The sequence below is a fragment of the Prionailurus viverrinus genome, chromosome A1 (genome assembly GCF_022837055.1).
Source record: "Prionailurus viverrinus isolate Anna chromosome A1, UM_Priviv_1.0, whole genome shotgun sequence".
Taxonomy (NCBI): Eukaryota; Metazoa; Chordata; class Mammalia; order Carnivora; family Felidae; genus Prionailurus; species Prionailurus viverrinus.
Window position 1 is genome coordinate 109,375,478 of NC_062561.1, and position 21,033 is coordinate 109,396,510.

Below are 21,033 nucleotides of genomic sequence, written 5' to 3' on the forward strand. Positions count from 1 at the left end.
AACCAATAATCTTAGACTCATCCTTGACATTTATTTTTCTCTTACCCAACATACAGATTAATCAGAAAATCCTAGTGCTTTGAAATATATTCTGGGGGCACCTGGGTGGCTCAGTTGGTTAAGCATCCAACTTCGGGCAGGTCATGATCTCACAGTCCATGAGTTCGAGCCCTGCATTGGGCTCTGTGCTACCAGCTCAGAGCCTGGAGCCTGCATTGAATTTTGTGTCTACCTCTCTCTCTGCTCCTCCCTATTCATAATGTGTGTGTGTCTCTCTCTCAAAAATAATAAAACACTAAAGATATATATATATATATATATATATATATATATATATATATTCCAAATCAGACCACTGCTACCACGTTAGTCTCATACCATTACCTGACCACTACAATAGTTTAACAGGGTCTCTTTGCCTTCTTAGTCTATCTCCACATAGCAGCCAGAGTGATTATTCTAAAATATGTATCCAAGGGGCGCCTGGGTGGCTCAGTCAGCTAAGTGTCTGACTTTAGCTCAGGTCATGATCTCGCAGTTCTTGAGTTCAAGCCCTATGTTGGGCTCTGTGCTGACAGCTCACAACCTGGAGCCTGCTTCACATTCTGTGTCTCCCTCTTTCTCTGTCCCTCCCCCACTCATGCTCTGTCTCTCTCTGTCTCTCAAAAATAAATAAAAACATTTAAAAATTATAAAAAAATATGTATCCAATCACATCATCCCACTTCTCAGCACATGTAGAATAGAATTCTTACTCCTTACGATGGCATAGGAGACTCTATATTATACCACTTGACTAGCCCTCAACACAACTGCAGTCATTCATTTTTTTTAAACTCATTTTGCTCCAGTCATACTAACCTCTTTTCTCTTCTTCAAACATGCTGCGCTCATTCCCATCTTAGGACCTTTTCTCTTGTTGTTCCCTTTGCCAGCATACTCTATCACAGATTTTCACATGACCCACATTCAAGCTCTGTACAAATATCATCTCCTCAGAGATGCTTATCCTAGAGACTTTTAAATACAGAGAACAAACTGAGGGTGGAAGGGGGTGGGGGCGGGGAAAATGAGTGATGGGCAGTGAGGAGGGCACTTAATGGGGTAAGCACTAGGTGTTTTATGTAAGTGATGAGTCACAGGAACCTACTCCCAAAGCCAAGAGCACACCATATACACTGTATGTTAGCTAACTTGACAATAAATTATATAAAAAAATAAAAAATTAAATAAAATTTAAAAATACAATAAAATAGTATCCCTTGGGGCGCCTGGGTGGCTCAGGTGGTTGAGGGTCCAACTCTTGATCTTGGCTCAGGTCATGATCTTGTGGTTCATGGGATCAAGCCCCATGTCTGGATGTGCACTGATAGGATGGAGCCTGCTTGGGATTCTCTCTCTCCTTCTCTCTCTGCCTCTCCCCTGCTCACACAGTCTCTCTCAAAATAAATAAACTTAAAAAAAATCATAAAATTGCATCCCTACTCATACCCTGTTTTTACCCTGCTTTATTTTTATTCTAATATTGATGTATATTCATTTGTTTCTCTGTTTATTATCTTTCTTCCTCCACTAAAGCAGCTCTGTTAGGGCAAGGACTCGGTCATGTTCCCCAGCAACTAAGAAACTTTGTGTCACAATGTAGGTGATTAAAGAATATTTGTTGAATGAATGGAATTAATGAATGGTGTGATAAGTTATCTCTGAAACATCCAAGGGGAAATGTCCAGAAGGCAGCTACATATAAGGGTCTTATTCTCAGAAGAAAGTCTAGATTGAGAGAAAACTTGGAGACCCTGCTTTTTATAGAATACCTGTACATATTAGGGGTAAATTTTAAAAAGATTAAAATCTAGGAACTGGCCTTGAAGAACTTCCACATTTAATGGCTAATAGTGGCAGATTAGATTGCAAAGCAGACTGTGCAGGAGTTACCTGGGAAGTAGTTACCTGTTTATGTTTGTCTCTATGACTAGACAAGTTTCTAACACTTAGTAAAGAACATGACATAGGAACACAGTTGGATTTGTTGAACTAAGGAAGTAAAAAGTAATTCTTGAGTAAGATGTCATTTAATTTTAAATTTCAAGTTAATCAACCACATAGAAGTAAGAATACAAAAGCATACATAATTCCAGAATCACTGTTCTGACTCACTATCAGGCTTTATAAATAGTATTTTCCACAGCCAAAGAAAACTTTTTATTGGGCAAGACCTAAGTAAAATCATGATTGCTTTTGGAACCCTTACTACTTTCACTTTGATAGCCTCTCTTCTCTTGTTCACAAGCTCCCTTACTCTTAGATTTATACAAAAATTCCTCTTCTAATGCTCACCCTCCAGCGTAGTAGATGCTACTCCTTTGGAAGATGGGTGCTTTTACAAGTTTAGTTTTTATCACTTGATTAATTTCCCTTAAAAGAGCAACTATTTTCATCATTTTTATACCCAGAAATCCTAACATAATACTTGACATTTAGAAAATACTCAGTAGCAGTATTTCTCAAAGTGAAAATGATGCAAAAAACTATTTTTTTCTTTTAGTTCATACAAACTTGCCTATTAAGAGTAAAACCAGCAATTCTTTGTTTACCCACAAATAAATGCTGTAAAACTTGATTCAGGAAATAAAAATAGAAATCTGAGATACAGCATGAATTAATAAGGTTGGAAATGTTGAAGTTTATTCCAATAATAGACTTAATTATAGAGTGCCTATAATGCAAGACACTGTATTTATCCTTTTATTTTCAATCATCACACATAATTGCAATATAAATGTTTACTGATTATCTTCCTCTCCCATGACTGAAACTTAGGAGGCAAGGATTTAATACTACTCTTTACTGGTATATATAGCAACACCTAATACAGAGTATATACTCAGTAAATGTTTATGAAATGAATTAATAATGGGTATTTTAGTGATAGTTAAAGACACACATATCTTTCTAACTTCACATATCTTCATTTTTTAAAATATACCCAAGCTAAAAAGCACTCAGTTTCCTGGGCTACCAATTTTCTAAAAATATACTGCATTATCACAAAAATAAAGAAATACAGAATTATGAAAATGATTAGTTTCACTGTTTATTACCTGATTCTGAATGCAAAGTATTCTTTGGTTTCTGAGAAATATTTTGGTCGCTTAATGTCATCACTCTATAATAGGAACAAATTAATGATTAGTCTCAATTTTTCAGTAACTGTAGAGAATCTTCAAATAATCTTTACAATAATAACATTAAACATTTTTTTAATGTTTATTTATTTTTGAGAGAGACAGAGACAGAATGCGTGTGGGTTAGGGGCAGAGAGAGAGGGAGACACAGAATCCGAAGCAGGTTCTAGGCTCTGAGCTGTCAGCACAGAGCCCGATGGAGGGCTCGAACTCACAAGCTGTGAGATCATAACCTGAGCCGAAGTCAGGACGCTCAAATGACTGAGCCACCCAGGCGTCCATACAATAATAACATTTGTATACTATAAAATATCTGTAGAAAGAACACAACTGGTTAAGAAAATGTTACCATATCTATATGAACAAATAGTTTAATAAAAGGTAATACATTTATATACTTTTCAGTGTGAGACAATACATATGGAGGACAAGGTACAATGTTTAGAATCAGAAAGACCTGAGTTTAAAGGCCAGTTTTGCTACTGGCCTTGGAAAAGTTACTTAACCTGTCCTGATTCTTGGTTCCCTCATTTATGCAAAACAGAATGGCAATCTTGTTTCCTAGGATTCTTGAGGTAAGAATCTCAAGTAACAGGAAAGATAATACTTCTTAAAAATTAATGTCCTTTTCTATTTTAGAAACGACACCACCCCCAGACTGTGACCACCTCCTTGAATTTAGATACTGTCGCTCTCACACACACCCTACCCTCAGTCTACATGCCGCAAACCAAGCTCTTGATCTTTGCTCAGGAATGTTTCTCCTCAGTCTCTCCCATCTTCGAGTTGCTTAAGCCAAAAGTGCGGAGTCAGCCTTGACTACTTTCATACCCCACCATTCATTCCATCAATGAATAACAGACCACCCTGTTAGTTCTGCTTTCAAAATATATCCAAAATTCTTTGGATTTTGTTCCAAAAGCTAGTTCTTACCTATACTCTTACCACTCTGGTCCAGTATCTCTTGCCTAGATTAGGACAATAGTCTCCTAACTATATCTCACTATAACTATAATTGTCTCTTCATAATCTATTCACAACACAGTAGCCAGGGTGATTCTTTTAAAACCTAAGCCATATCATGTTACCCTTCTAACCCTTTCAAAGGCTTTCCAATCCACTTACATTCAGCTACCACGACTTATATGATATGGCTTTTTCTCTCATTTCATCTTCTTTTTCCTTCTCCCACACTCCATCCCAGGAGCCCAGGCCTTCTTGGCTCAGAGCCTTGCTTCAGCTATTCCCTCCACCTGGAATCCTCTTTTTTCCTGTGAATTACATGTCTTTCTCTGTTTCCTTCTTTATGTCTCTGCTCAAATTTCATTTATGACTTCTCTGACCACACTACTTAAAATAGTGAACCTTCCTTCCAATACTCTCTAGCCCCCATCTTGCTTTTTATCCATAGCATTCATTACCATATAGAACAGAATGAATTTGTTCATTCATTTATTGTCTATCTCATCCAAGTAGAATGTGGACTTGAGGGCAGAGATTTTGTTTTTAATCTATTTCATTAATTACAATGTATCTCTACCTGTAAGAATATTTCTGGCACATAATGATTCCTCAACAAACAATGAATAAATGAATACCTAAATTTGTGGGCTAACAATCATTCCAGCTATATAACTATTATAACACAGGGTTTTCAAAAGCTCGACAACTTTAAAATAAAATATTAGTTCTTACATTTCTCTATGGCATTTCTGATAGTCTTCTGAGGAGGGACCTAGGAAAGGAAAAAAACCAAACAAAACACCAATCTATTAGAAATATAATTCAAGCACAGACCAGAGGCCAAAATTACTCTAGCTAAAAGTAAATATTTTCTCTAAAATATATGGTGATAGTGCAGTTTATTTTTATAATTTTATTGTTTTGTATTGTTTTTATCTGCCACTTAAATTATGTAGAAGTATTTTCAAAATACCAAAATAAAATAAAATTGTTAGGAAATTTTATGAGATGCAGGAATCCATCTGCCTGTATTTGGATAGTTAGTTATAATTTTTGAAGTCCTTTCCAATCTTTTATCTACTTGATTCTTACAACAGTCCCACAAGGTAAATATAACAATTTACTATTCCCACAATACATATATAAAATAACTGGTCAAGTGATAAAACTAACAGCTGCCTACCTGGAACTTAAACTCAGATATCATGGTTCTTAATCCAGTACAAATATAGATACACATATTAGTAGACTTATTAGTCAAGACAATGCCTACCAGTCAATATTTTGCTGTCTAGGCACTCTATATTACTAGGTCTATAAAGAACTGTGGGAGTAGTCTTCTGAAGAATATGACCCTAATAAGCTGCAGAACTCTGCTTACATTTAATTAGAATTTTACAGTTTAGTAAAAGTGAAGTGAATGATGCCTACTAATCATTTAGAAGTATTTCTCTGAAAGGGAGGTTCCCAAAATATAAAGGACTACAGCGAACAGCATCTACTTTCTGCTTTTGCTGATGATAGTCTCTTGCTTTTCCTTGTGATAATCAAGACAGGGTCTGTGACTCAGTACAATGGGAGCCCTGCATCTCTCTGCCCAAAGTGACTGTTCAAGGATAAGCATATGAAATAATTTAAGCCAAGGTATAAGACCAGGACTTTTGTTCAAATCACTGGGAAAGAGAAGCACTTTTGTTCACTGGATTTGAGGCTGTGAGTATATAGGCCTGGACCTAACAAGAGCTACTATATGAAGGGAGGTTAGCTGAGAGGTCAGTTTGCACATTAGTGCCGTGAGCTGAGAGATGGAAAGGAATTGGGTCCTACTGATACCATTTGAAAGCCTGAATTAGGGTTCCTGGGTGGTTCAGTTGGTTAATCATCCAACTTTGTCTCAGGTCAAACCACAGTTTGTGGGTTTGAGCCCCACATCAGGCTCTCTGCTGACAACTCAGGGCCTGGAGCCTGCTCCAGATTCTGTGTCTCCCTCTCTCTCTGCCCCTCCCCTGCTGGCACTCTGTCTCTCTCTCTCAAAAATAAATAAAAGCATTAAAAATAATTTTTTTTAAAAAAAGAAATCCTGGATCAAGTTGTAATTGCATATGATATACTGCTAGATTTTTCAGGTATATGTGGTAATAATTTCATTTTTTAACCTAATAAAGTATGAGGTAGGATTGATTTTTTTTTAATTTTTTTCTTTCTTTTCTTCTTTCTTTTTCTTTTTTGTCATCATTACAGTGGACAAAGAAGTTAAATGAAACATTTGTTAAAGAGACAGGCTGCTTCTTTGGGCACTTCATTATCAGCAAAGGAGTTGCCAAAGTAAACATAACACAAGGTTTTCAAACTGTCAGAAATACTGCCATCCAGACAGATACCAACTCTCCCATAAGGGACCCCATAACCAATGCTTAATTCTTTGATATTATTTATCCCTCCTTTTTGTGAGGCTCTGATAGATGAGCTGACAACATCCATTGCTATTCCCCCTCTCTATTCTTATACATTTTCCCCTTTCTACCACTATAGAGGCTAGAAGAATAAAATACTTGGGTTTTTATAAACTTTATCAAAGAAGACTTCCAAGTAGTCAGGAGATACAGGACTCAGTCCTGGCCAATAGACCTAGTCTGCTGGGGAATTAATTGGAAAGCTTTTGCTTTTCTGATAAAAGGAGATGTATGTGGCTAGTACTGCCTTTTCTAATTCTTTTTCCCTGGAACACTGTTGTGATGCCTAAAGGCTTAGCAACCATCCTACAACTATGGGGTAACAAGCCAACACACTTGGTAGTAGAAAGACAGAAAGAGTATAAGATCTTAATGCTATTAGTGAGATGCTACACTAACTCTGGCCTGGGAAGAGAAGTAAATCTAGTATAAACAAGCCTTTTTTGCACGACAAAAACAACATACACAAAAAGACAACCGACAAACTTGGGGAAATATTCACAAATAAGCCACAGACAAAAGACTAATATTCTTTTTTTTCCCAATGTTTATTTATTTTTGAGAGACAGAGCATAAGTGGGGGGAGGGGCAGAGAGAGAGGGAGACACAGAATCCGAAGTAGCCTTCAGGTTCTGAGCTGTCAGCACAAAGCCTGATGTGGGGCTTGAACCCATGAACCGTGAGATCATGACCTGAGCCGAAGTTGGATGCTTAACACCAACTGAGCTACCCAGGAGCCCTTAATATTCTTTACAAAATTTTTTTTTAGGTATAGATGAAACACATTGTATTAGTTTCATGTGTACTACCTAATGAATTAACTTCTCTAAATATTATATTATGCTCACCACAAGTGTAGCTAACTTGTCACCATATGATGCTGTTATAATACCACAAACTACATTCCCTATGTTGTGACTTTTATTCCTGTGACTTATTCATTCCAAAACTCCAAGTATCTCATCCCCTCTCCCCTTAACCCATTTTGCCCACACTCCCATTCCCCTTCCCTGTGGGAACCATTAGTTTGTTCTCTGTATTTACAGGTCTGATTCTGTTTTTTGTTTTTTAATTTGTTTTGTTTTTTAGATTCCACACATGTGAAATCATATGGTATTTGTCTTTCTCATCCTCACTTATTTCACTTACCATAATGCCCTCTAGGTGCATTCATGTAGTTGCAAATGGCAAGATCTTAACCTTTTATGGCTGTGTAATAGTGTGCGTGCATGTGTGTGTGTGTGTGTGTGTGTGTGTGTGTGTACCATATCTTCCTCATCCATTTGTTCATCAGTGTACATTTAGACCACTTCCATACCTTGGCTATTATAAATAATACTACAATAAATTTTCAAATTAGTGTTTTTGTTTTCTTTGGGTAAATATCCAGTAGCGGGATTACTGAATCATATAGTATTTGACTTTTAATGTTTTGAGGAACATCCATACTGTTTTCCACAGTGGCTGTGCCAATTCACATTCCTACCAACAGTGCATGAGGGTTCCTTTTTCTCCACATCCTTATCAACACTTCCTTTTTCTTGTCTTTTTATTTTAGCCATTCTGACAGGTGTGAGGTGGTATCTCATTGTGGTTTTGATTTGTAGTTTCCTGGTGATTAATGATGGAAGCATCTTTTCATGGCTGTTGGCCATCTGCATGTCTTCTTTGGAAACATGTCTATTCAGGTACTCTGCCCATTTTTTTAAAGTTTCTTTTTTTAAGTTTTTATTTATTTGAGAGAGACAGTTCAAATAGGGGAGGGGCAGAGGGAGAAGGAGAGACAGAGAATTGCAAGCAGGCTCTGCACCACCAGTGCAGAGCCGGATGCAGGGCTCGAACCCACAAAGCCGTGAGATCGTGACCTGAGCTGAAGCCATACAAAGAGACATATCTAGAAAAAAATGTCATTATGGCTGATGTAAGAAAAAGTACTGCCTATGTTCTCTCATAGGATTTTTATGATTTCAGGCCTCACATTTAGGCCTTTAATCCATTTTGAGTTTGTGTATGGTATAAGAAAGTGGTCCACTTTCATTTTTTTGCACGTAGCTATCCAATTTTCCCAGTACCATTTATTGAAGAGGCAGTCTTTTCCCCATTGTATCTTCTTGCATTCTTTGTCACAGATTAATTGACCATATAAGCATGGGTTTATTTCCGGCTCTCTATTCTGTTCCATTGATCTATGTGTTTATTTTTGTGCCAGAACCATGCTATTTTGACTACAGCTTGTAATATATCTTGACATCTGGAAGTGTGACATCTCCAGCTTTACTATTTCTCAATATTGCTTTGGATATTTGGGCTCTTCTGTGGTTCCAAACAAATTTTAGACTTATTTGTTCTAATTCTGTGAAAATGCTATTGGTATTTTGATAGGGATTGCACTGAATCTTCAAATTGTTTGGGGTAGTATGGACATCTTAACAATATTAATTCTTCCAATTCATGACCACGAAATACCTTCTCATTTCTCTTCAATTTCTTTCATCAGTGTTTTACAGTCCTCAGAATACAGGTCTTTCACCCCCCTGGTTAAGTTTATTCCTAGGTATTTTATTATTTTTTGTGCAATTACACATGGAGTTGTTTTCTTAATTTCTCTTTCAGCTACTTTGTTATCAGTGCACACAAATGCTATCAATTTCTGGATATTAATTTTGTATCCTAAAACTTTACTGAGTTTATTTATTACTTCTAATAGTTTTTTGGTAAAGTCTTTAGGGTCTTCCGTGTACAGTATCATGTCATCTGCAAACAATGATAGCTTAATTTCTTCCTTATCAATATGGATGTCTCATTTCTTTTTCTTGTCTGACTGCTGTGGCTAGAATGTCTAGCACTATGCTGTAGTGTTAGAAAAGTAGTAAGACAGGACATCCTTATCTTGTTCCTGATCTTAGAGGAAAAGCTCTCAGGTTTTAACCATAGAGTATGATATTAACTGTGCTTTTTTTTTCTTTCATAAATGGCCTTTATTATGTTGAGGTATGTTCTCTCTAACGTCACATTAGGGAAAGTTTTTTTTTTTTTAAATCATGAATGGATGTTAAATTTTGTCAAATGCTTTTTCTGCATCTACTGAGATAATCATGATTTTTATCCTTCATTTTGTTGATGTGGAGTATCATGTTGATTGTGATATTGAACCATCCTTGCGTCCCCAGAATAAATACCACTTGGTAGTGGTGAATGATCCTTTTAATGTGTTGTTGAATGTGGTTTGATAATATTTTATTGAGGATTTTTAAACCTATGCTCATCAGGGATTTTGAACTGTAGTTTTCTTTTCTCTCTCTCTCTCTCTCTCTCTCTCTCTCTCTCTCTGTCTCTCTCTATTGGTGTATTTGTCTGGCTTTGGTATCATGGTAATGCTGGCCTTATGGAATGAGTTTCGAAGCTTTCCTTCCTCTCTCTCCTATTTTTTTGGAATTGTTTGAGAAGAATAAGCATTAACTCTTCTTTAAATATTTTTTAGAATTCACCTGTGAATCTATCTAGTCCTAGACTTTTATTTTTTGGTAGTCTTTTGTGTACTAATTCAACTTTGTTATTACTAATGGTTTCTTTAAGATTTTCTATTTCTTCCTGATTCAGTCTGTTAGATTGTGTGTTTCTAGAAATTTATCCATTTCTTCTAGGATGTCCAATTTTTTGGCATATAATTTTTCAAACTACTCTTACAATCTTATATTTATGTGGTGTCAGTTGTTACTTGTCCTCTTTCATTTCTGGTTTTACTTATTTGGGTCATTTCTCTTTTTGTCTTGAAGAGTCTGCCTAAGGACTTACCAATTTTATTTGTTTTCAAAGAACCAGCTCCTGCTTTTGTTGAACTGTTCTATTGGTTTTGGTTTTTGTTTTAGTCTCTACGTCATTTATTTCTGCTCTAAACTTTATTATTTCCTTCTTTCTACTCATATTTGGCTTTGTTCTTTTTTCTATTTCTTTTCGGTTTAAGGTCAGATAATTTTTTTTTAATGTTTATTTATTTTGAGAGAGAGAGAGAGAGGGAGATCGAGCAAGCACACACAAGTGGGGGAGGGGTAGAAAGAGAATGATAGAGAGAATCCCAAGCAGCCTCTGTGCTGTCAGTGCAGAGGCCCATGCAGGACTCAACCCCATGAACCAGGAGATTGTGACCTGAGCTGAAATCAAGAGTTGGATGCTCAACCGAGCTACCCAAGTGCCCCGGTTTATAAACAGATATATAATTATAAATAAATAGATAATTTATTTGAGCTTTTTCTTGTTTCTTCAGGTAGGCCTGTATCATTATATATTTCTCTCTTAGAATTGATTTTTATGTGTCTTAAATGTTTTGGACCATTACATTTTCATTGTCTTGTGTCTCCATGTAATTTTTGATTTCCCCTTTGATTTATATGTTGACCCATTAGTTGTTTAGTATTATGTTGTTTAGCCTCCACATGTTTGTGCTTTTTTCCAGTTTTTTTCCCTATGATTCACTTCCAGTTTTATACTGCTGTAGGAAGAAAAGATGCATGGTATAAATTCAATCTTCTTAAATTTATTCAGACTTGCTTTCTGGCCTAACATTTAATCTATTCTAAAGAATTTTCCACATGCCCTTGAAAAGAATGTACATTCTGTTGTTTGGATGAAATGTTTTGTATATATCTGTCATACCATCTGGGGTAATGTGTCATTCAAAGACACTGTTTCCTTATATATATATTTTTTTCAATTTTTTTTCAAATTTATTTCTGAGAGAGAGCATGAGTGGGGAAGGCACAGACAGAGAGGGAGACACAGAATCCAAAACAAAATCCAGGCTCTGAGCTGTCAGCACAGCTGACAGGGTCCAAACTCATGAACTACAAGATTATGACCTCAGCCAAAGTTGGACACTCAACTGAATGAGCCACCTAGGCATCCCTCCTTATATATATTTTTTAATGTTTATTTATTTTTGAGAGAGAGAGAGAGGGAGAGGGAGAGAGGGAGAGAGAGAGAGAACATGTGAGGGTCAGGGAGGGGCAGAGAGACAGAGAGACCAAGAATCCAAAGCCGGCTCTGTGATGACAGCAGAGACCTTAATCCCAGGCTCCAACACACAAACCATGAGATCATGACCCGAGCCAAAGTCGGACATTTAACCGACTGAACCACCCAGGAACTCTGACACTGTTTCCTTATTGATGTGCTACCTGGATGATCTGTCCATTAATCTAAGTGGGGTGTTAAAGTCCCCTATTATTATTGTATTACCATCAGTTTCTCTCTTTATGTCCATTAATATTTGCTTTATGTATTTAGGTGCTCCAATATTGGGTGCATAGATACATACAACTGTTATTGTCTCATTGGGTTGATGCCTTTATAATATGCAATGCCTTTCTTTGTCTCTTATTACAGTCTTTGTTTTAAAAAGTCTTTTTGTCTGATATAAGTGTTGCTACCCTGGAGTTTTTTTTTTAATTTCCATAAGCATGGTAAATGTTTTTCCATCCCTTCATTTCAGTCTGTATGTGTCGTTATGGCTGAGATGAGTCTCTGGTAGGCAGCATATAGATATGTCTTGTTTTTTAATCCACTCTACCACCCTATGTCTTTTGATTGGAGCATTTAGGAAAAGGCTAAAATTCTTAATAGCTAATATACTTAGAAATGGAGGGTAGGGGTACCTGGGTGGCTCAGTTTGTTAAGCGTCCGACTTTGGCTCAGGTCATGAACTTGCGGTTTGTGAGTTCAAGCCCCACGTCAGGCTCTGTGCTGACAGCTTGGAGCCTGGAGCCTGCTTCGGATTTGTGTCTCCCTCTCTCTCTGTTCCTCCCCAGCTTCCACTCTGTCCCTCTCTCTCAAAACTAAGTAAAAATTAAAAAAATTTTAAAAAAAGGAAATGGAGGGTAAAGAATAAAAAAACAGGTGAAAAAATGGGGAAAAGGCATGAAAAGAAAATCTACACATACATGCACACACACACACACACACACAGAAAATAAAAATAGCCTTCAAACATATGAAAAATATTTAAGCTCACATACAGTTAGGGAAATGCAAGCTAAAATAACACTGAGATACCATTTCTCACCTATTAGAGTAGCAAAAATTTTTAAATATGACAATATATTTTGTTGGTGAGGGTATGAGGAAACAGGATATGAGAATATGTTGATGGGAATGCAAACTGGTATAATCTTTCTGGAGGAAAATCTGGCAATACGCAACAAAACTATATATCCACTTACCTTATGACCCAGCATCCTACTTCTGAAAATCTATCTTTACGATATAATATATTTTTGTATTATTGATGGAATAAGTTTATTCATTTACACACTGTTTGTAGTGGCAAAATACTGGGGGGAAACCCTAGATATCTAATTCATAGGAGAGTGCTTAAATAAACAAAAATACATCCATACAGTGGAGTACCATGCAGCTATTGAAAAAACATGAGGAAGAGCTCCTTAAAACTAGCTGGAGTGATTTCTAATACATACTAATATGTGGAAAAAAACAAAATAAAAAAGTATATATAAATATGCTAACCTTCATGCACGAAAGAAGAGGATATAGGGCACCTGGGTGGCTCAGTTGGGTGAATATCAGATTTTGGCTCAGATCATGATCTCACGTTTTGTGAGTTCAAGCCCTACATTGGGCTAGCTGTTGTCAGTGCAGAGCCCACTCTGGATCCTCTGTCCCCCACTTCTCTCTGCCCCTCCCCTGCTTGTGCTCTCTCAAAAATAAATGAAACATTAAAAAAAAAAAAGGAAATAAAGAAGAGGATATAAGAAAATATATACAAAAGAAATACAAGAAAGATAAACCATAAGTGTTGGGTGGGAAAGGGGTAGAAAGAAGAGGGGAATAGGATCAGGGTAGCAGGAAGGAGAAGTGATGCTTTCCTGAGAATATATATATATTTTATAGCTTTGACTCTTAGAACCATAGCAATGTTTCACATACCTTCACATAGCCCCTTCTCCTCAAATAAAGAAACAAATCAGGATGGAAAACCAAAAATTGAATCTGACACTAGCAAATGAGTCTAACTATACTCCAAGTGATTAACAAAATGCACTGAAATATATATAACCTATATAACTTTGTGCATGCTTGAATTATATAAATAAGTAAATAAAATATTGTATTTTAACACATAAAATAAATATTCATGAGTTAATACTGCTATAATCAACTGAATAAATAAACAGCAGAAAAGATACAATTCTTTTACAGTAGAATTTCAATTAGTGAATGTAGCAGGGAAGCAAAAAATAGAAAATCACCATTAAACAAACACCAGCATAATAACTGTTATAGTCAAGTTCCTCTGATGAATACTATTATCAGTGAATGAAAATTTGAGGAGAAACAGGATTTATAGGGTCTCAAACTATCTTCTCTGGATATTTATTAAGCACAAAGGCAAACTAGTAACTTAACTATTCAGAAAACCACAGACACCACCTTAATCAAGTGATGAAGTTTAGTATCACCAGTAATACGATATACTGACATCAAGAATTTAATACAATGTACTGAAAAAGGCATAACATCATTTCTGCAGTGTTCTTTAAAACAATGTATAAGCTCATTCTAATCATAAGAAAACATTAGACAAATTCAAAAGTGAGGGACGTTCTATAAAATAACTGATGAGTAATCTTCAAAAGTACCAAGATTATGAAAAACAAAGACTGAGAAACTGTTACAGACTATAGTAGACTAAGGAAGAAGTAACAATCAGATGCAATGTTTGATCCTGAAACACAAGAAAAGAGATTGGTGGAAAAACTGGTGAAATGCAAATAAGGTTTAATTAGTAGTTTTATGCCAGTGTTAATTTTCTGATTCTGATCATTGTACTAATGTTATATAAGACAGCATTAGGGAAAGCTGGGTGAGATGTATATGGGAATTCTCTATTTTTGCAACTTTTTTGCAAGTCTAAAATTACTTCAAAATAAAAGTTATAAAACAGGAGACCCCTATGTTATTTGTAGCCAAAGATAATGCTAATTGATAAACTTAGCTATAAATCATTCAAAAATTACTTGTTTTTCTGATATAGATGAGGGTTTTCCTCTGTGACATAAGAAAAAAGAATGTGAAAACTCACCTAAAATTGCAGAGAGGTCTGAAAACTGTGGTACCTTCTCTATTGCTATTGCTTTACTGGTATCCAGAAGAGTGGAATTCTTGCATTGCATATGTTCTTCCAACCTGGGACATTTCCAATCTAAAACAGCAGGCAGAAATGGCACACAACTTTGAACAACAGCACACAAGTAATAGGTTACCTCCCCCAACTCCAAAGGCCCCAGCCATACTAAGCTGTGGCAATTAAAGATTTGGGTAAGACAGAGAAAAAAGACAAGTCTTGATGGCATCAGAATAGTAAATATTCTTTGGCCTATTTCAGTACTGTAATCTACTTTCTTTCATGGATTTTTGCCCCATAAACATTATTGACATAAGAGACAGACAGCATACCTACGAGGTTCCTTTTAATATTTTATGTATAAATTATACCTATGTCCCATTAAATAACATGCTAGTATTACTTGATGTCAGTTTTAAACTTTCCATTAACTTCCCACTACACAAGAATGAGGTTATTCTCTCTTACATCCCTGTCCCCACCTTTTCCACACTTCCCATTATCCTGATATTATATTACATATTTAGTTAGATCAATATTCGGTATAGACATTATAATAATAAATTGCCATAAAAATGCTATTTACTCTTGTACACCATAACAATCATTTCTACCCCCTGGAGTCAGTCAGTCTTTTTTGTTAGTTTAGGTTTCTCTGTATTTTACATCTATTTAATCCCAAACTTTACCAAGTTCTATAAATTCATTCTTTTCATTCCATTCTCTAGTGTTCTAAAGTTTCACAATGCTTCATCTTGGTGTTTTTCATCTATTGTGGTAGGCACAGTGTGACCCTTTTAACACAGAAATCATATTCTTTAATGCTAGGAAACTGTTCTTGCATTATAGCATTGGTAATTTTCCTCTTGTTTCTTTCACCATCTTTGTCTGAAACTGCTTTCATTTGATATTGGATATCATATACTCCTCCACTAACTTATCTCTGTTGAGTAGCAACGTTTCATCTTTATTTTCCTTTTTTTTCCTCCTCAACCCTAATTTCTAATCCTTCTACTAAATTTCTCTCTGCTATTGCATTCATGATCTGAATATTTCCTTTTTCATAGCACCCTATTATTATTTAATGAACACAATATACATTTTATGTCAGTGAGACTATTTTTTCAATATATTTTTTTTCTCCTTGTGTTTCTATTTCTGCTTGGTTCCTTTTCTTAACTTTTAATTTTTAATTTTATTGTGGTAGGAACACTTAACATCAATCTACCCTCTCAAATTTGTAAGTGTACAATATTGTTTAGTATAGTGTATCACAGTGTTGTATAGCAGATCTCTGGAACCTATTCATCTTACAAAACTGATACTTAATACCTGTTGAATAGCAGCTTCCTATGTCTATCTCATTCTAGGCCAGGGCAACCAACATTCTACTCTCTAATTCTGTGAATTTGACTATTTTAGATATCTCATTCAAGTGGAATGATACAGTATTTATCTTTCTGTTACTGGCTTATTTTACTTATCATAGCATTCTTAAGGTTCATCCAGGTTGTTGCATATGGCAGGACCTCCCTTTAAGGCTGAATAATATTCCATCATCTGCATATACCATATTTCTTTTATCCATTCATAAATCAATGAAAACATAGATGGTTTCCACATTTAGCTATTGTGAATAATGCTGAAATAGATATGGGGCGCAAACATCTCTTTAAGATCCTGATTGTAATTACTTTGGATAAATATCCACAAGTAGGATTGGTGAATCACATGGTAGTTCTATTTTCAATTTTTTGAGGAACCTCTACACTGTTCCCCATAGCAGTTGCACCATTTACAATCCAAACAACAATGTACAAGTGTTCCAATTTCTCTACATCATTGTCAACACTTATTTTTTTGTTTATTTATTTTTGAGAGAGAGACAGATCATGAGTGGGGGAGGGACAGAGAGAGAGAGACAGAATCTGAAGCAGGCTCCAGGCTCTGAGCCTGACATGGGGTTTGAACTCATGAGCCGTGAGATCATGACCTGAGCCGAAGGTGGATCCTTAACCGACTGAGCCACCCAGGATCCCCCCCACTTTTTTAAAAAATAATAATCATCCTAACAGGTGAGGTGACATTTCATTGTGGTTTTGATTTGCATATCCCTGATAATTAGTGATGTTGGCATCTTTTCATATACTTGTTGGCCATCAGTATATCTTCTTTGGGGAAATGTCTATTCAAGTCCTTTGGCCATTTTGTAACGGGGTTATTTGTTCATTTTTTCCCCCTGAGTTATAGGAGTTTCTTATATATTTTTTAACATTAATCTCTTATCAGATAAGTGTTTTGCAAATATTTTCTCCCTTTTTGTATGTTGCCCTTTCACTCTGTTGTTTATTTTGCTGTGCAGGTTTTTAGTTTTATGTAATCTCACTTGTCTAACTTAGCTTTTGTTGCCTGTGCTTTTGGTGTTACATCCAAGAAATCATTAAGTATCATGAGGGTTTTCCCCTATGTTTTCTTCCATGTGTTTTATGGTTTCTGGTCTTATGTTTAAGTCTTTAATCCATTTTGAGTTGGGTTTTTTGTATGATGTAAGGTATTGGTCTTATTTCATCCTTTTGTAGGTGGAAGTCCAGTTTTCCCACACTTGATCTTAGACAAAAGGCCAAGAAGCGATGGAAGTCCAGTTTTCCCAACATTGTTGAAGAGACTATTCTTTCCCCACTGTGTATTCTTGCCACCATTGTTTAAAATCATTTCTCTCTATTCTATTCATCTACATGTCTATCTTTATGCCAGTACCATACTGTTATAATTACTGTAGTTTTACAATATATTTTGAATTCAAAAAAGTGTCAATTTTCTGTATGGTTTTTCTATTTATTGAAAATGGGAGTAATGAAGTCTTCATTACTGTATGGATGTCTATTTTTGCCCTCAGGTCTGTCAGTGTTTATCTGTTAGGTGCTTTGATGTTGAGTGCATATTTCTTTATATTTGTTATATGTTCCTGATTAATTGACCCTTTCATCATTATATAATGTCTTTGTGTCTTGTGATAGTTTTTGACTTAACGGATGTTTTATCTGATATAAGTAGAGCCACTCCTGATTTCTTTTGGTTACCATTTATATGGATTATCTTTTCCTATTGCTCCACTTTCAGCCTATGTGTGTCCTGAAATGTAGAGTCTTTTGTAGATAGCATATAGACCTTGTTTTTCAAAATCCATCCAGCCACTCTGTGTCTTTTGATTGGGGAATTTAAACCGGTTACATTTGAAGTAATTATTGATAGGGAAAGAATATTACTATTTTGTTAATTATTTTGTCTTATAGTTCTTTTACCCCTTTTCCTCTCTTGCCATCTTCATTTGTGTTTCACTGATTATTTTTATACTGATATGCTTTGACTCCTTTCTATTTTTCTTTTGTGTATTTTCTATAGGCATTTTTAATGTGGTTACCATGGTACTTATATAAAATACAGTCTTAACAATCTATTTTAATCAGATAGCAACTTCCATTGTATACAAAAACTCTATACTTTTATTTCTCCCTTCACACACATTTTGTGTTACTGATGTTATGGTTTACATTTTTTTATGTTGTGCATCCATTAACATATTTTTATTTTTAATACTTTAGTCTTTTATATTAGAATTAAAAGATTTAAATACCACTGTTACAGTATTATATTTATCTATATACTTATTGGCAAGTTTTATATTTTCATATGCTTTTGTGTTGCTGTTTAGAGTCCTTTATTTCAACTTAAAGAACTCCTTTTACCATTTTTTTTTGTAAGGTGAGTCTAGTGGTGATTAACTCTTTCAGCTTTCGTTTAAGAAACTCCTTATCTCTTCATTTCTTTTTGAGTTTTTATTTTAACCACCTGGTGCTCATCAGGACAAATATACTCCTTAATCCCTATTACCTATTTCACCCATCCCTCACCCACCTGCCTTCTGGTAACTATCAGTTTGTTCTCTATAGTTAAGAGTCTGTTTCTTGACTTATCTTCCCCCCCTCCTTGTTCATTTGATTTGTTTCTTAAATTCCACTTATGAGTGTAATCACATGGTATTTGACTTTCTCTGACTTATTTTGCTTAGCATTATACTCTCTGGCTCTATCCATATTGTTGCAAGTGGAAAATTTCATTTTTTATGGCTGAACAATATTCCATTGATGTTATTTGTTTCTATTGATAGTTTTGCTGGTTGACAGTTTCTTTACTTTCACCACTTTGACAGATCATTCTACCCTTTGTGGCCTGCAAGGTTTCTGCTGAGAAACCCAATGATAGTTTAATAGGGGTTCCCGTGTACATATCAAGTTGCTTTTCTACTACTGCTTTCAAAATTAAAAAAGTCAAAATTATTAAACAGTCAAATTATTAAAAGTCAAAATTTGACTTTTGATTATTTATGAGTCCCTGTGTGGATTTACTTGGTTACCTTATCTGAGATTCATTGGGCTTCCTAGGTCTGCACGTGCATTTCCTTCCCCAAATTGGGTAAGTTTGCAGCTATTATTTCTGTGAATAAACTTTCTGGCAGGCTCTCTTTCTTTTTCCCTCACCCTCCTTTCAGCCCCTTACTCTTTCTCCCTATTCCTCCCTCTCTCGTCTTCTTTCTTTTACCCTTATCCCTCCCTTCTTTCTTTTTCTCCCTCTCTCCCTCCCTCATCTCTTCACCCTCTGAGACTCCTATAAAGTTTAAAGTTAAAAGTTGCTCTGTTTAATTGTGTTCTATGAGTCTCTTAAGGTTTCCTCACACACCTTATTTGTTGTCAGTGGCCAATAGGCATCTAGAATATACCAGGTCCCATCAGCACTTTGAGACAATTGAGAAAGAAGTCATTCCCTTGGGTAGCACTCTGAGACAGGCAAGAGACTAGCCAATCCTTTGGGAAGGTCCCAGAAAATTTACAACATTTCATGCATGGTTCAGTTCTTTTCTTCCCTAACCAGGAAGAAGATGGGACTTAGGGGTTTCCTGCCAATTCCTGTTGGCTTTGATATGGCTGGTCCCATACATGCTTGAGGTGCAGGAGTCCCTTTAACCAGTTTCAGATTTCTCACAAAGGGAAAAAGTCCATGTATTGCTGTTGAATTGGTGTGTCCATGAGGGAAGAATGAATGGATCAGGGCTTCTTATTCCAACATTTTGGTGATGTCACTCTCTATGTATTTTCCTTTGTTTTGATCACTATGTGTTTTCTTAGAAGACTTCCTCAGGAAGACTGATGATCCTTGGCTCTCCTCTTATTTAAGAGGAAGCCCTAAAAGGCTAAGAGGAATCTCTGGCCTTATTTGGGCTTGTCACAGAGTTGGTTTCAGTGCAGAGTGTTCTTGTCAGTTTCACTGAAGGGGTACTGAGGTCAGTATCTTTAGGTACTTTCTTTATGGTTGCTCAGATTTGTTAGGAAAGAATCTTCCATTCTCCTGCCTAGAAAGTTCAAGTCTGGGTGCTAGTATTTTGGAAGCTGAGCAGAGAAAGGGGATGTTGGGTTGGGATGGGAATAGGCATTAGTCGAGAAGGTCTCACAATTCAGATGTACATTTTCATTTAATTTCCTCTCTTCTTCATTCAGTACAGTATCTGAGACAGTTGCCTTTTATGTATAATAACCCCCAAATCTCATTGGCATGAAATGAAAGCATTTACTTCTTATTCCGATGTGTACTGGTTGGCTCAGGCAGGTCTGCTTCAGATTACAGACCTGCTGATCAGATGGGACAGCTCCCTGCAGTCTGCAGGTTGTCTGGGACTATTCTGTCCCATACCTCTCATTCTGGGGTCCCCACAGGGGAGGCAGAAGCTAATTAGGATATATTCATCTCACAATGTTAAAAGTTTAAGAGGACAAGCCCACCATTTAAGCATATTTCAAAGATCTGTTTATATCTTATTGCCCAAAGCAAGTCACATTTCCATTACTGTACCAAAGCCAAACAGGGAGAAAGTTCATTCCACCACTACAAGGATATGGCAAGGGTGTGAACATATGATACTACTCCAGGGGAATGAGTAATTGGGATCAGCATTTCAAATTCCACGATCCTTGCTATTAACAGTGCCTAGTATCCTCCATTCCAGAGTTCCTCAGTTTCAAAATACCCAAAAGAATAACCATGCTCTATTTAAGTAAGTAGTCACCACATCTTCTACATTTCAGATATATCTTTTTACAAGTATTGGGGCATCCAAATTGTGAGCTTCTCTGGGATACTATAATGCAAATTGGCTTGTTTCTGGGTCATTCCCTAATGTCTTCATCTTTTTCTTATCTGGTGGCTTTTGATGTACAGTCCTATGTGACTGAGCCTGGAATAC

At 36.0% G+C, this 21,033-nt stretch overlaps 1 protein-coding gene across 2 annotated transcripts in view; it reads right to left on the reverse strand.

Moving 5' to 3' along the window:
• Window positions 1-21,033, reverse strand: part of MEIKIN (meiotic kinetochore factor) — an 81,167-nt gene that overhangs the window by 53,366 nt on the left and 6,768 nt on the right. For both annotated transcript variants that reach the window (XM_047866322.1, XM_047866314.1), the window contains exons 6-8: window positions 14,697-14,816; window positions 4,881-4,920; window positions 3,102-3,166 (exon numbers count right to left, since the gene is read on the reverse strand). In XM_047866322.1, coding sequence (XP_047722278.1) covers window positions 3,102-3,166; window positions 4,881-4,920; window positions 14,697-14,816 — 225 coding nt within the window. The remainder of the gene's footprint in view (window positions 1-3,101; window positions 3,167-4,880; window positions 4,921-14,696; window positions 14,817-21,033) is intronic.